This window comes from Oryctolagus cuniculus, chromosome 13 (assembly GCF_964237555.1).
Source record: "Oryctolagus cuniculus chromosome 13, mOryCun1.1, whole genome shotgun sequence".
Classification (NCBI taxonomy): Eukaryota; Metazoa; Chordata; class Mammalia; order Lagomorpha; family Leporidae; genus Oryctolagus; species Oryctolagus cuniculus.
The window spans coordinates 61525287-61541795 of NC_091444.1; the positions used below are offsets into that span (position 1 = coordinate 61525287).

The following is a 16509-nucleotide window of genomic DNA, read 5'->3' on the forward strand; positions in this document are numbered from 1 at the left end:
ATTCCTTGCACCCATGTGGGAGACATGAAGGATGATCCTGGCTTCAGTCTGGCCCAACCCTGGCTGTTGTAGCCATTCGGCTAGTAAACCAGTGGATGGAGGATCTCTCCCTCTCTTTCAAATATTTAAAAAAAAAATAGTTGGCATAACTATGATTGATGCGTATACTGTAATCAAAACTTCCTAAGTCCAAAACTGTATTGAACACACTCAGATGTTTTAATCATCTGTTCTAACAAGTTCATTGTACATAGGAAAAACAGCCAGTGAAAGGCATCTAAACCAATCAGTTGGAATTCTGAAGACAGTCACCTGCAGAGGTGGATATCTATTCCAGTAGTGACACACAAACTTTGAAATAGTTACACAGAAACATTCACCTGCAGCCTTTCAATGCTGCATCAGACTTAGATAAATAAGAGTTCAGCGTTTTCAGTGACTACCCTCCCTCTACATATTTAACTTCCAAAATTTTAATTTTGTTTTCCTTTTAAACAAGAGGATGTCTGGTTATTTCAGAACCAATAGTTGGCATTCCTTTACCTCTTAGTGTTTAATATCCCACATAAGGAGAAGTTTTGCTAGTGTACCTAGCAGAACAAGTAAATGGAGACGATGAAGGGAAATTTTCCTTTTCAGCCTTTTCTGACAACATTTCACATGTTATATTTGAACATTTACTATCAAATAAAAGTACTCTGACACAGTCTAGTTTTTTATATTTAATATGTGTACAACACTGAGGTATTTTAGCATTAGTTTTTAAACTGGGAGGGAGGAGAACAGGCACTTAGAACATATTTATTTTTACAATAAATCAATAGTTCAAATAAATACTATGTTGGTTTTTTAATCAAAGTGGATTGTAGCTTTTATCAGTTAATGCTGAGCATTTCAATTTTCCTGCCAGTAACAGAATTATAAACCATGTCTATAGGATGTGTGTAATTATATTACTTATAGTCTAATCACTCTTTTTTAAAATTATCTGCCCTTAGCTGACCTAATTGAAAGACTGCAAAACTTTTTGAAGAGATCATTTAAAAGAGTTTAAAGCATGTGTTGAGACTGCCTTTAAATTCTCCCAAGTATTAGTGATAGAGATGATATAATCACAATAGGGTTTTACTTATAATCACTTATTTTAAGGCAACCTGAAAAATCAGCGCAGGTTTTGCTTCAGTGTAGAATTCTTCAAGTAACTTAAATGGTATGTGACCCACACATTTCCATGTACTTAAAGGCAAGAATGTTGTTACCTGGGGTTATGCAGAGTATAGATCTTCTATACAATTGAAGAGCCCAACCATGACTCTTGAAACTTGAGATCCCAGTTTTAAACATCATCAAAATGATGTCTGGTCTCCGTGAAATCATTGCCCAGAGATCAATTATTCCTGAAGACCAAAATGGAAAGCAAGACATTTGAAATAAGGTACATGATGTACGTCAGACTTGTTAATTCAAGTTCCTTTCCTGTGTCCCAAAATGAGATTTCCTAAAGCAAGGCAGTATGGCACCTTCTCTTTGGTAATAGTACTTCCTCTAGATCTTTATCTGTTGTGGAAAATCAGAGCATCTAACCTTCTGGCAGGCAGGGTTTTATGGCTTCAAACTTACACAGTGGAGATTTCAGAACAGCACTTTTGTTCTGGGCAGTAGTATTTCATGACATGTCTTTCACTTGAATGAAAGATGACATCAAAGCAATTGTCTGGAACATGCACCTCTACATGGATAAGACATAGGCATTATGCTAAAGAATACTGCAAAGTTACTGACATTTTAAACAGGCAGCTTCCAAAAGCTGTTTATATAGCCATTTAAAAATCATTATTATAAATATGGTTGGAGATTACAGAAAACACTATTAAGATTCCACATAGCGTTTTTTTTTTGGCTCACAGACTAGAGGCATTTACTGTTAGTGCCCTGTTTGGAACTACATTTTTTTCTTTGAATGTAATGAACATTCAGTGAGTTGGGAAAGGTATAATGCTGTAATCCTGAGGTAATGAATATTAGATTTTTATTGGGCTGAAAAAACTGTGCAAAATCTATGAATATAGCAGGAGAGGTTTAATAGTATGTCAGGTACATTCTTAACATTATCAGCTTGTTATTGCAGTGTATACATTAGTGCCTGATTCAAACAAAGTACCAGACTTTTGGCAGAATTTAAGAGATGCTTTGGGGTAGGCATTTGGCCTAGCTGTTAAGATGCTGGTTAGGACATCACACATCAGACTGCCTGGCTCCAGCTCCAGAAATCCAGTTGCTAATGTGAACCCTGGGAGGCAGTGGTAATGGCTCAAGTGATTAGATTCTTGCCACACACACAGGAGACCTGGATTGAGTTCTTGGCTCCCAGCTTTAGCCTCTGAGCCACTGCATTTGGAGAATGAACCAGTAGGTTAGAGTACCCTCGCTATCCCTTCCTCTCTACTTCTCAAGTTTAAAAAAAAAATTTTTTTTTAAATTAAAAGAGAGAGATTCTTTGAAGGACCAGCTACCAGACCTTACAGAAACTCTACAGAGCTAGTTATCTTATAGTCTGTTATTACTCCATTTCATTTTAACTTTCAACATTGGAGCTGCAATTAGCTTTCTGGATTTCAGCTGTATTTAGGAGTCGACCGATGTGGAGCTCTAAATCTAAGTGACCTTGAGAGGTAAGGATTGGAGGAATACTTTAGTCCAAAAGCCTTAAAAACTGTTAGACAATATCATCTATACTTTTAAAGTGAATTATGCATAAAAGTCTGTGCAAACTACAACATATATTGTAATAACATTCTCAAGGAAAAACTCTAGTATACTTTAGCACTATTATTTTAAGTTATATAAAATACATCTTTATAAAAGTACAGGTTTTCTTTAAAAAGTTTAAATTATACCCATTGAAACAGGCTCACTTTTTAGTACTAAAAAGAGTTTATCAATCTAAATTATTGCTTAGTCCTATGGAGCCATTAGAAACTTACAACAAATAAACATTAAGTCTCGTTTCTTATGGAAAAGTGCCCTAAACGTTCAGTTGTCATGAAGTTTGTCTTTCTGAAGCTTTTTAGCTGAGGAATCTTCCATAAAATTGTTAACCAGTGCTACCCATGGCTTGGTTTGTCAGGATCCAAAGTGGAGTCTTGATGCAAAGTTCCTACTGGTGCCAGGAAGCTGTTCGTTTGTTGTCCCCAATCAAAGTAGTCTGGAGCAAAACTGAAAAAGAAAAAAAAAATTCAGTGGCTTGAAACATTATACTATGTCTGATACAGCTGGTTTGTAGATAGAACTGGGATTCTCTTTTATTAAAAAAGCTTTTATTTAATGAATGCATTTTTCATAGGTACAACTTTAGGAAAATAGTGGTTCTTTCCTTCATACCTGCCCTCCTACCCCAACTCCTGTCCCACTTCCTACTCCCTCTCCCATCCCCTTCTTCATTATGGTTCATTTTTAGTTTAACTTTATATACAGAGGACCAACTCTATGCTATGTACAGATTTCAACAGTTTGCACCCCCCCACACACGCAACATATAAAGTACAGTTTGAGAACAAGTTTTGCAGTTAATTCTTATACGACTCATTAAGGACAAAGGTTGGGATTTTCTCTTAAATGTAGATAATCCCAAAGTTCTTTGTGCCTTTTCCCACAAAACAGTGCTAAGCACGTCGCTAGAAGCCTACTCAGTTCTACTGAACTCTATAGAGCCCAGAAGTGTGGTACTACTAGAACCTTAAATCAGTCACACCATGTGTAGCACATATTTTGGCAACAAATTGTTTTTTAATCCTAAAGAGTATAGTTCACAATCTGTGTGTCTAGGCAAATAACTTCTGTACCTCAATTTCCACATCTGGAGATTGAGGGTATTATCAGTAGCAATCTTGTTGGGCTGCTGTGGGGACAAAGTAAATTAGTACCTGTGAAGTGCTTAGAACCACATCTAATACTTGTAATTGGCACTCAGTACTTGCCAGTTGTTTATCATTGTCCTCCATGTAGACCTGGAGGTGGTGAGGACTCTCTGAGCTCTCAAATGCCCCCTGGCAAGTGAGGGGGTAGGCCTGCTGCAGCATGGTATGGCAAACAGTGGACAGGAAATGCAATAGAGTAGCTGGGTATGAGAAGACTTTTAGGGAAGGAGTGAGCTCAGAATCTGCGTGACCTCAGGAAGGTCGAAGGGTGACTTCTGACCTGAGGTGGTCCTTGTTCACTGTCCCCCTTGCTGATGGGGTCCTTCAGTCTCACTGGCCTAGGGTTGGGCAGTCTTTTTTTCCTGACTGCCAGCCCATCCTCCCTGGTCCACCAGAAACACAATGTGGTCTCCCAGCTCTTCTTCAGTTCTCCTGCCCCCAAAACAAGGGCTCTTTTCAGAGCTCTTCAAGGGGTTTCTAAGGACTTTGACTATAGTTATAAAAAGTTATATTTCTCTTTTATTACTTCCCCCCCAAGAGGAAAAAGGTTTCTATTACAATGTAAATGAAAGGATGGCGTAAGTGCTTCCCTTCTAAGAAGCTCCCCTTTCCCTAGAACAGGACAGGAGTCCTGGGATGACAAGCAAGAGAGGAGGCCTGGCAAGCACAAGGTCAGTCCTTTAGGCTCAGCTGGCCCCTGCTGGCCTTGATGACCTTACAGGCCCAGGTTCACAGGTGGAAACAGAAGGCATCTGATCCCTGCAGTCATGTGTGGCTGAAGCACTCAGGCTAAAGAAGGGGTGGAACGTGTTGTGACACAGCAGATTAAGCTGCCATTTGGGCACTGGTAGGTTCGTGTCCCAGCTGCTCCACTTGCAATGTAGCTCCCTACCGATGGCCTGAGAAAGCAGTGGAAAATGGCCCAGTCCTTACGCCCCTGCCACAACATGGGAGACGTAGAAGAAGCTCCTGACTCCTGGTTTCAGCCTGGCCCAGCCTTGGCCTTTGCAGCTGTCTGAGGAGTGAACTAGTAGGTGGAAGATAATTCTCTATCTCTAACTCTTTCAAATAAATAACAAGAAAATCTTTTAAAAAGAAGAAATGGAATGGGGATCCCAATAGCTCGCACCTCCCTGTTTTCAGACCATGCAGTGGCCAAAGCAAGCAAATCTCCACTGCTGGATGGGTGAGTGCTGTGGTTGCAGTTAGTCTCACATACTTGGGTACTTCCCTCCTGTTTCTATTTGCCTTCCCAACTCACTGAAGAGTGGCTGATGGAGGCTGAATTGGGAGCTCATTTACTGTCTTGCACACTCTGTGTATGCTGGTTTGAGCTCTTTATTTAACTGCCCTACTCAAAATATTCTGGCCCAAATCTGCAAGTAGATTTTCAAGAAAGGAGATGCTATTAAAACCCACAGGAGAGCAGAGCATAAGCGTGAGGCTAGGAGATGGGGTACTGATTCATAAACTCTTAGCATGACTTGAAATGAGGCTGCCTGTGCCAGGTCCCAGCCTAAGCACTGACTAGCTGTGCGACTGGGTACAAGTCCCCCAACCTCCAGATGCCCTGGTTTCATCTGAGATGTGAGGCCTGAAGTACTGACCTCACAGGAGTCTCATGAAGAGTAAAATGCTTGTGAACCTCTTAAACGAGTGTGAAATACACAGCAGGTGCCATGTAATATTTCTTAAGTAGTCATCTAAAGACTGAAATGAATATACTTCATTTAAATGAAATATTCAATTAAGAACTGACATTAAAAATTGAAAATTTCATCCAATAAAAGAATACTATTTGAGTTTATTCTCTGGCTTTAGAGCATCTGATTAAGGACCTCTGCCTGGATTTCCGAAATCATGTTCCGCAGAGTGACTGCATGGTCTAGTGCTCTGTTTCCCTCTTGGAGAGTCAGAGTGCATATTATCCTATTATAGGCTTGGAGAAATCCTGCAATCTAAAAAATGGTGATTTTCAAGTCATCATTTCCTTCTTTGTGGTATAGCTATTAAGAAAATAGAACTTGGCTGGCACTGTGGCTCACTTGGCTAATCCTCTGTCTGCGGCCATTTTGGGGGTGAACCAATGGAAAAAGAAGACCTTTCTCTCTAACTCTGCCTGTCAAAGAAAGAAAGAGAAAGAAAGAAAATAGAACTTCACAGAATATCATTTAGGGGACACTGTATAATGCCATTGGGTTATTTAAATTTCAGTATCAGTCCTATCCCATTCAGAAATGCTTCACCTGAGTAAACTGAAACACTGTTGCCAACCAGTCTTAGACTACCTCCAAATGCAGGGTTTTTATGTAGGAGTTTTAGTTTTAATCAATCAATTGCCTTAATACAGCCCTCTCCTTCCTGAACAAGGCTTCTCTAACGTGACTTAAGGTCTTACCTTCCCTGAAGTCCCTGAGGGGCAATGTTCCAAGCAAGATCATCATCACTGTCATATCGTCGAGGGTTGTCGAAGAAATAAGATCTGGGGCTGAACCCGTGGCTGGGGACCATTCCAGGGTTGGTCTACGAAGACAGGTAATCATTCAGCATACTTGCCAACACTGTGCCTCTCACATGATGAAGACTGTCATACGATCTTTCTTGCAGAAGACTAAAGATACTTTCCTCCTCTGGCTGAGGGCTGCACCTATTTGGCTGCAGTGTTCATTTCAGTTGCTTCTGTGTTGAAAAGAGATTAACCTTTCCCTTTTTCTGTACTGACAAAATCTTCTATCCCCATCTTTTAACAGGGAATCATCCTCGTTTCAGTCTTTTACTGAAAAGCCAGACAATTCTCAAATGAGCCAAACTAAAGTAGCCCCGTTTTATATAAATCTGTATCCTGTGGGCATTCATAACACTACAATAATGATGTTGAAATCCTTTGGGACATTTTTCTCATCCTGCTTTCCTCTCCTGCCTCTATCATCATTTCATTCTGCCTGTGCACCCTGAGCTCCTCTCAAAAAGTTTCCTATGACTGGTCTCAAGTAAACCATAGATGTTCTTGCCTGCTTTCAAGATCACACCTGTCCTGGGGCAACTGCTGTGGCTCTGCCAGCAACTACTAAAAAAGTAAAGTCCCCTGTGGCAGGAAAGATTCATATAAACAGATGATCAGAACTAGACTTTAAAATAAAATGATTCTGGCACAACGTTTGAAATCCTTGTACATATCACTAGTGCGGCTTTTGAAACAGCAACCAACAGTGTTTGAAATGAAGTTGCCATAAGATGAGAAATGATAGGTGAATTCCTGCTTTTCCCAGATTAAACAAATGTAAGGAACAAAGGGGAACTTATGCAAGGTGAGATGCCTTAAAATTTACTCAAAAATGTCTGTGAACCTCATACATAAGAATGAAGTTGGATCCTATCTTACACCATGTACTGGCGCTGTGGTATAGCAGGTAAAGCTGCCGCCTGCAGTCCTGGCATCCCATATGGGCGCCAGTTTCAGTCCTGGCTACTCCACTTGTGATCCAGCTCCCTGCAATGGCCTGGGAATTCAGTGGAAGATGGCTCAAGAGCTTGGGCCCCTGCACCTGCATGGGAGACCTAGAAAAAGCTCCTGGCTCTTGACTTCGGACTGGCCCAGCTCCGGCCGTTGCAGCCATTTGGGAGCGAACACCAGCGGATGGAAGATCTCTCTCCCTCCCCCTCCCTCCCTGCCTTCCTCTCTCCCTCTCTCTCCTCTCTGTAACTCTACCTTTCAAATAATAAATAAGAAAATCTTAAAAAATTCAAAATAGGCTTTTAAGACCCACAAAATATGAAACTCTTAGAAGAAAATATCGGGGCAAGTTTTCAGGGGCAAGTACAGGATCTGGCAGGAGATTCTTAGATGTGACTCCAAAATGCATGAGCAACAACATAAGCTAGACCTCATCAAAATTTAAAATGTGCTTCAAAGGATACCATCATGAAAGTAAAAAGACAGCCACAGAATGGAAGAAAAGATTTACAAATCATGTATCTGGCATATCTAAAAGAACTGTTAAAATTAAGTCATAAAAAGTTAACCCAGTTTAGAAAGGGAAAAGAGAAGCCAACGTTGTGATGTGGTGGGTAAGACTACTGCCTGCAGTGCCAGCATCCCATATGGGCACCGGTTCGATTCCCAGCTGCCGCACTTCTGATCCAGCTCTCTGCTGTGACCTGGGAAAGCAGTGGAAGATGGCCCAAGTCCTTGGACCCCTGCACCCATGTGGGAGACCCAGAAGAAGCTCCTGGCTCCTGGGTTTGACCTGACCCAGTTCTGGCCATTGCAGCCATCTGGGGAATGAACCAGCATATGAAAGACCTCTCTCTCTCTCTCTCTCTCTCTCTCTCTCTGCCTCTGCCTCTGCCTCTGCCTCTGCCTCTCTGTAACTCTGCCTTTCAAATGAATAAATAAATCTTTTTAAAAAACAACTCTCAAATTTCATGGTGCATTCAAGTCATCTTGGGTGTTTGTTAAAAATGTGCATTCCCAGAACCTACCCCAGAGATTCTGATCTGGGTCCTGAACGTGGCCTAGGAATGTACAGTTGCATGAAGCCCTTTGCAGGATTCTGATGTGGATGGAGAGAGCCAAGCTTTGAACATACTGTTACATGCATCTGCAGTGTGGCTCTCTAGTGAGGCTGAGTTTAAAGACTTGTTTTTACCAAATGAATTCTGAATACAAATGGTAGATAACATTTTCAAGAAATACCCCACATGCAGTGTGCCATTCAAAGCCAATGTGTAGGAGCTGCATTATAAATTTCCCCATAAAGAAAGAAAGATTTTTCTCCAGCAATTATACAGGTGATAGAGAGAGTATAGAACTAAGTCATGCAGACTAAACTTTCTTCTCCAAACTGTATGATGCCAGAGAAAGCCACCCTTGTAACAGCAATTAAAGCATGAACTCTGGTGCCACACTGCCTTGGTCTGAAACGTGGCTGTGTCTCTGCCAGCCACAGGACATTAAGCTCTGCTTCCTCATCTAAGAATGGATACAATAACAGTTTCCACTTTATAGGAATATTGTCAGGATTAAAAAACCTATTTAACGTGCTTAGAGGGGCTGGCGCCATGGCGCACTAGGTTAATCTTCCGCCTGCGGTGCCGGCACCCCATGTGGGCACCTGTTCTAGTCCTGGTTGCTCCTCTTCCAGTCCAGCTCTCTGCTGTGGCCTGGGATAGCAGTGGAGGATGGCCCAAGTGCTTGGGCCCCTGCACACACATGGGAGACCAGGAAGAAGCACCTGACTCCTGGCTTCGGATTGGTACAGCTCTGGCTGTTGCGACCACTTGGAGAGTGAACCAACGGAAGGAAGACCTTTCTGTCTGTCTCTCCCACTGTCTGTAACTCTACCTGTCAAATAAATAATGAAAATAAATAAATAAAAGTGCTTAGAAGTATCTAACATGCTTAGATGCTACATAATTGTTAGCTATGTTTACCAAATTCTTTATGCAACAATAATATACACTCTGGCAGTCTTGCCCAAGGATATTTTATGACCACCTAGTTTCAAGACAATTTGTTAATCCAAATAACTTGCTAATGAGCTCCTTCACGAAAGTAATATGCAAATGGGAAAATGTCTTTTTAATTAATGATGATGTATCCCTCACACTGAATTCACTCCATCATAAATGAGATAAAAATATCCTACAGGGCAAAATGGACCACTTTAATTCAGTAATATGTTACTGTAGACGGGCAGTTATCAATGTGATCCAGAGACCCTCAGAAGTCCTTGCAGTCCTTTCAGGGATAAAGTCATAACTGTTCACAAAGAGTAAGACTTCTACCCTGTCAACATTTGCACAAATGATGATGAGTAAAACTGCTGCTTTAGCACAGATCCAAGCAGGGGCACCAACTGTGCGAGCAGTTACTTATTTTTTTCACCAGCACATACAGTTTCAAAGAGAAGACAGCCTTACTTAAGAATGTCCTTGAATAAGCATAAAATTAATTTCATTAAATCTCAACCTCTGAGCCCATCTTTTTAATTAATTATTTAACAATGGAATTCTGCATAAAGCACTTCTGCTGTAAGATGGCTGTTTGAGAACAGCTTCTACAACTGAGTTGTTCCTTATTTCATGCAGCTGTATCTTTACTTAGACTAACCATATTATTCAGACTTGGGTAATTGGCAGACACTTTTTCAAACATGAATGAAATGAGCTGTCACTTCAAGGAAAATGAATGACAGCATTTGTTACCACTGATAAGATTTGAGCTTTTGAGCAAAAAGTAAAGGTTTAGAAAACCTGCACACACAGGGCCAGCACTGTGGCACAGCGGGTTAAAGTCCTGGCCTGAAGCGCCGGTATCTCATATGGGTGCCAGTTCTAGTCCCAGCTGCTCCACTTCCGATCCAGCTCTCTGCTGTGGCCTGCGACAGCAGTAGAAGATGGCCCAAGCCCTTGTGCACTCTTGTGGGAAACGCAGAAGAAGCTCCTGGCTTCGGATCAGCGCAGCTCTGGCCGTTGCAGCCATCTGGGGAGTGAACCAACAGATGGAAGACCTCTCTGTCTCTACCTCTCTCTGTAGCTCTTTCAAATAAATAAATCTTAAAAAAAAAAAAAAAAGAAAAGAAAAAGAAAGAAAAGAAAACCTGCACACACTTCCATGACCCTGACAGCTTCCAATATGTAAAGAATTTTATGATGAGATTGTGGTGACACTGATTGAGATTGGGGGATGGGAGTGTTGTATAATGAAAGCATTTGGAAGATCCACTAAATTCAGTAACCTACTATTTTCCAAATGACCAATGCATGCTATTATAAAACCATGCATAGGTAAAAGATCAGTTCAAAGTACAATATAACCCAATGGAGTTTAATCAATCGATCTAGAAAGTTTATCAATATGATTTTAGATTCCATATTGTAACTTTTAAGAAAACCACATCTGTTGAGTTTGGGTGTGGTGTAAAAGAATTATGTTAGGAGGCTATTAAAACACTCTTTCTTGCAACTGTGTATGAGGCTAGGTTTTCTTCATATACTTCAACACCAGCAACATACCATGACAGACTGGGTGCAGAGTCAGGAGAATCCAGCTAGCTTCTCTTTAGCCAAATAGTAAAAAGATAACACAAAATTGTGAAACAATACCATTTTCATATTAACTTACTTTGTTTTGGAAAATCAGTTATTTTTCATAGAAATTTTAGGGTAATATCTAGTAGTTTATTATTTTTAATGACAAAATATTTTTAAATTTCTGTTTTAGTTTCTAATGTGATATGCACACCCACATACATAGCCTCCAGAGAAACACTTTTTGGGAGTCGTCAATAATTTGGATGTAAAGTATCCTCTAATCAAAAAAATTGAGGACCACTGCTCTTAATAACACCATAAACAGTAGATCCATTCAGACACAGTAGCCATGTAAGTCTGTACATAAGAATGTCTGAAAGATGACATGTTTCTCTGAATAATGAGATTCAATAGTATGAATTAGACTATCAGTGTTATTCTGCATTCATTTAATAAAACAGTGCTTTGAACGGCATCACATTAATCGGTCACCCCCTTGGGTTCAGATACTTAAGGATACTTCAAAAAGTTTATGGAAAATGGAATTAAGAAATGCTTATTTTGGTGCAAAATTATTGAAATACATGCATTTTTTTCATAGTATGTGTCTTCCATAACTTTTTGAAGACTCCTTGTGTAATCTCTCCGTCAGACTGCCTTGGTTTAGGGAGTGTAGTTCCAACAGCACTGGAATATCGCAGCTCTGAATGATGAAAACCAAGCAGTGATGAGAAGGCCCATGGAGAGCCCTGCGAAGGCCTCAATGAGCACTGGGAGTTTTGCTCAGAACAATCTATTCCCTTAGCCAAACGAGGTTGCCAGAAACTTCAGCTCTCTTTCTTCAGAGAAGAAACACACGGCAACCAGACCCGGCCTAGAATCCACTGCCACCTTTTCCTTGTTTCTTTGGCAACACGAGGAAGTATTCAAGGTCTGACTTTCTGAAGCCTCCGGGAAGTCCCAATGCAGGCAAAGTCATAAAAGGTGTGAGAATACTACCCACCACTACAAAGAATGAAAAGGGAGGAATGTGACCCTGCCATCCAGAAAACGATGCTGGATTTCATCTTGGCTTCAGCCTGGGCCACTGCTATTCTCTATTCAAGGGCCCACTGGTCAAGCCCAAATCTACTCATGTACTTTTCTTCGGGTTTCATAATCAATGAGTCAAAATCCTACCACTAGTGTTTGTGGTTCGAATAAGCTATGGAGCAAACTGTACCTGGTTTTGCATTTTCTGTTCTGCTCCCATGAAGACATTTAGATACAGTTGTTTGAGTAGAAATGTGACCCACCAGAGAAGTAGCTTTCACATCCTTCCCAACATTTTTATTCATCTACCTTCCCATCCTCTAATTTCCATCTGGGATACTGTAGAAGTGGAATTACCATTCTTTCTTATTTTCCTTTGCTAAAAGAAAAACTTACCCATTTGGATCACAGCAAGTCAAGGCTCAAATAGGAGTGAAGCTGTGTTTATTAAGGAAAGAAGTTCTTCACTTTTCCCCAGACCTTGGGATGCAAGCTGCTTTCATTTCTTTTGTAAAATCACAGCTTTTGTAAAATAAAGCTAAACTGAAAAACACATCACCCTGAAAACAGAAGTAAGAGACAAAGAAAATCTCAAGAAAATAGCCAAGGGAACGATTGCTATCACAAAAGGATGGGGGCCGGCGCCGTGGCTCACTAGGCTAATCCTCCACCTGCAGCGCCAGCATCCCATATGGGCGCTGGATTCTGTCCCAGTTGCTCCTCTTCCAGTCCAGCTCTCTGCTGTGGCCCAGGAAGGCAGTGGAGGATGGCCCAAGTGCTTGGGCCCTGCACCCGCACGGAAGACCAGGAGGAAGCACCTGGCTCCTGGCTTCGGATTGGCATAGTTCTGGCCGCAGCGGCCATTTGGGGGTGAACCAACAGAAGGAAGACCTTTCTCTCTGTCTCTCTCTCTAACTCTATCTGTCAAAAAAAAAAAAAAAGTTCAACATTAAAAAAAAAAAACAACAACAAAAGGATGGAAGAGGCCCTCTTCCCTATTGAAAAGCTAAGAAAACTGCTAACCGTCAAGTTTCATGACAGAATTAGGAGGTATTTGCTGCAAATATAAAATGGTTTACTCACGAGGTCCTTTGTAGGATTCCTAACTCGGAAGAAGTAGACTACCAGGGTGGTGGGTAAGAGCTCCCACAGGAAAAGCACCACTCCAAACACTACGTATCCGGCATCTCCCAGCTGGTTCTTCAGATCTGCCTGTGAAAGGGAGCAAGGGAGTCACAGACCACGGCAGAGAGGTCCTAACTGATTCCGACATGAACATGGATTCACTTGAAATGTTTCCTTCTCCCTGAAACCAGGTACAGTAATGGTCTAGACCTCAGGCATGTGTGTTTTGGGGCACAGTCTTTAAACCATGTAGGGTAGACAAGTTTTTTCCTAAATATTCAAAGAAACTCCCCATGTCCGACGTGTTACTATGTCACTGCCACAAACTCTTCCTTATGGCCAAACTCCCTTCCTCTCCCTTAAACCTAAGCTAATTTTTTTCCCTCCAACACCTGAAGAGAATGTTACTTTACCACCTCCTCCTAAGTTCTTTACAGCAACAAAAATTAGTCTCCCTTAGTTGCGACCTGAGGATAAGCATGCCAGTTTCTAACCTTCTCTTCACACAAACCATGTCTTGTTCTTGACTCTTCAAAACTTCCTGTGAAAAAGTCCTGAGAGTGCAGGGTGTTTGGCTGTGGCCCAGCGAACTGGCCAAGTGGGCCTGGTGAAGTCGTGTTCCCTCCTCCCTTCCAAAGAAGGCAGCAGAGAAAGGGCACTGCTGGGTTTGGGCAACCCTAACAGAGAGGTCACCATTTGGAACAAAGAGGATGTGCGAAAACTTTAAGTGGCCCATCACTAAACAGAACCCATTTGGGAAGTGAACCAGCACATGGAAGATCAATCTCTCTCTCTCTTACTCTTTCAAAAAAAATAAATCTGAAAAAAAAAAAAACAAAAAAAAAAAAAAACAAAAAAAAAACAACCCTGTGGTCATTTTTTTTTTTCACATACAGTACTTTTTGTCACTATTAAAGTCTAAATTTTAAACAGGTTCTTGGACTGCTGGTTCATATCCATCAGCTCATTCAACTTTAGCAACTGTCACATTCCCAGTGGCTTTCCAGAACGTCACCATGAAGCTCCATGAGTCTTCCCAATTCAAACTTGGGCTTCTTCAGCATTCTCACTTTTCTAACGATCATGGAGAGGATAAATAGGTGGGCAAGGCTTTCTGTCTTTCAATGCATTGACCACTTCTTTATTTTTTTTTTTATAAAGATTTATTTTATTTATTTGAGTTACAGAGAGAGGTGGAGACAGAGACAGAGAGAGAGAGAGGTGTCTTCCATCTGCTGGTTCATTCCCCAGATGGCCGCAATGGCTAGAGCTGCGCCAATCCGAAGCCAGGAGCCAGGAGCTTCTTCCGGGTCTCCCACATGGATGCAGGGGCCCAAGGACTTGGGCCATCTTCTACTGCTTTCCCAGGCCACAGCAGAGAGTTAGATCGGAAGAGGAGCAGCCAGGACTTGAACAGCCACCCATATGGGGCTCTGGCACTGCAGGCAGCACCTTTACCTGTATGCCCCAGAGCTGGCCCCTACTGCTGTTGCTTTCATCCTTTCTAGTCAGAACACTTTGCATGTGCCCCTAGTGAATGTCACCTTGTATTCACAGGTTTAGCTCATTACCAGCACTTTTATCCTTTTTTCCGCTGTCTTAAAGCACTGTTGGAATTTTTAATTTTTTTTTAAAGATTTGTTTGTATTCTTGAAAGGCAGAGCAACAGAGAGAGCAGGAGAAACAAACACACAGAAATATATATATAGAGAGAGGGCACTTTCATCCATTGGTCCACTCCTCCAAATACCTGCTATAGCTATGGCTAGGGCAGGCCAAAGCCAGGAGCTAAGAACTGTGTTCAGGTGTCCCACGTGCAGGCAGAGACCCAAGTACTTTCGGCAGCACCTGATGCCACTCAGGTGCATTAGCAAGAAGCTTGATTGAAAGCAGAGAGAGGACTTGATGCCAGCACTCTGATACAGGATGCAAGAAACCCAAGCAGTGCCTTAACCCACTGTACCACAAGGTCTGCCACTGTTGGGAATTTTAAAGTGGACTATACTCACATATAGTTAGATATTCAATATTTTTCAAATCAATACAGATTAATATTAGAGAAATTACATGTAATTCATGCCTTATCCATATGTCTCTTCTCTTCATCAATGGTCCATGAACTACCACAGGGCAAAGAATAAGTTTTTTTGTTTTTTTTTTTTAATTCCCAGTACTTTGCACAATGCCTGAGACCAAAAAAGGTTGATATTTGTCAAATGAGTTCATGTGACCTTTTTTATTCCAGTTCAGTCTCATTTTTCATTTTCAGCTTTTGTAAGCATGCGTGCCTGATGACATTTCACTACCCTTTCATCTGCTTTATAATTTACAAGTGTATTTTTAAGAGAGAGAATCATGAGACCACTGGTACAATGAGCTTTTTCTACAACTTTAATATCCTCAGGCACTTCTGTCTAGATTTTCCTAAATGCTGCCTACATGTTCCGTTAAAATAAAATCTGGAATGTCATAGTTTTATGTATTTCCTGAAACCTAAATATAATTTACCTAATCTGCAAATTTCACCATTTAAATGCCATCTCACATTTATATTGAAGCATTAAAAAGATTTAAGTACTGCTTGACAAGAATCCCTATGGAGGCAAGAAATGAAGTGTGTATATATACATTTGCATATGTATTTGTACATCTAATGGTACTTCAAAATGTTCATGGAAAATCTGAATTAAAAGATTGGGGCCGGCGCCGCGGCTCACTAGGCTAATCCTCTGCCTTGCGGCGCCGGCACACCGGGTTCTAGTCCCGGTCGGGGCACCGGATTCTGTCCCAGTTGCCCCTCTTCCAGGCCAGCTCTCTGCTGTGGCCCGGGAGTGCAGTGGAGGATGGCCCAAGTGCTTGGGCCCTGAACCCCATGGGAGACCAGGATAAGTACCTGGCTCCTGCCATCGGATCAGCGCAGTGCGCCGGCCGCGGCGGCCATTGGAGGGTGAACCAACGGCAAAGGAAGACCTTTCTCTCTGTCTCTCACTGTCCACTCTGCCTGTCAAAAAAATAAAAAAAAATAAAATAAAATAAAAGATTGGTGGGGGGCGGGGATGGCATTGTGGCATAGCGGGTAAAGCCTCTGCCTGCAACACTGGCGGCCCATATGGTCACAGGTTCAAGTCCTGGCTGCTCCACTTCTGATCAAGCTCCCTGTTAATGTGCCTGGGAAGGCAGCAGAGGATGGCCCAAATCCATGGGCCCCTGCACCCACATGGGAGACCTGGAGGAAGCTCCTGGCTCTGGTCTGGCCCAGCCCTGGCTGTTGAGGCCATTTGGGGAGTAAACCAGCAGATGGAACATCTCGCTCTGTGTGTGTGTATGTGTGTGTGTGTGTGTGTGTGTGTGTGTGTGTCTTTCTGTAATTGTGCCTTTCCAGTAAATAAAATAAATCTTT

The 16509-nt window shown here is 41.7% G+C and overlaps 1 protein-coding gene across 1 annotated transcript in view; it reads right to left on the minus strand.

The window, feature by feature from the left end:
• Positions 1–709: 709 nt before the first annotated feature.
• Positions 710–16509, minus strand: part of GPR137B (G protein-coupled receptor 137B) — a 50865-nt gene continuing 35065 nt past the window's right edge. Inside the window, 3 exon segments of the mRNA XM_008268198.4 lie at positions 710–3216; positions 6316–6440; positions 13068–13196. Coding sequence (XP_008266420.4) covers positions 3105–3216; positions 6316–6440; positions 13068–13196 — 366 coding nt within the window. The 3' untranslated portion in view covers positions 710–3104.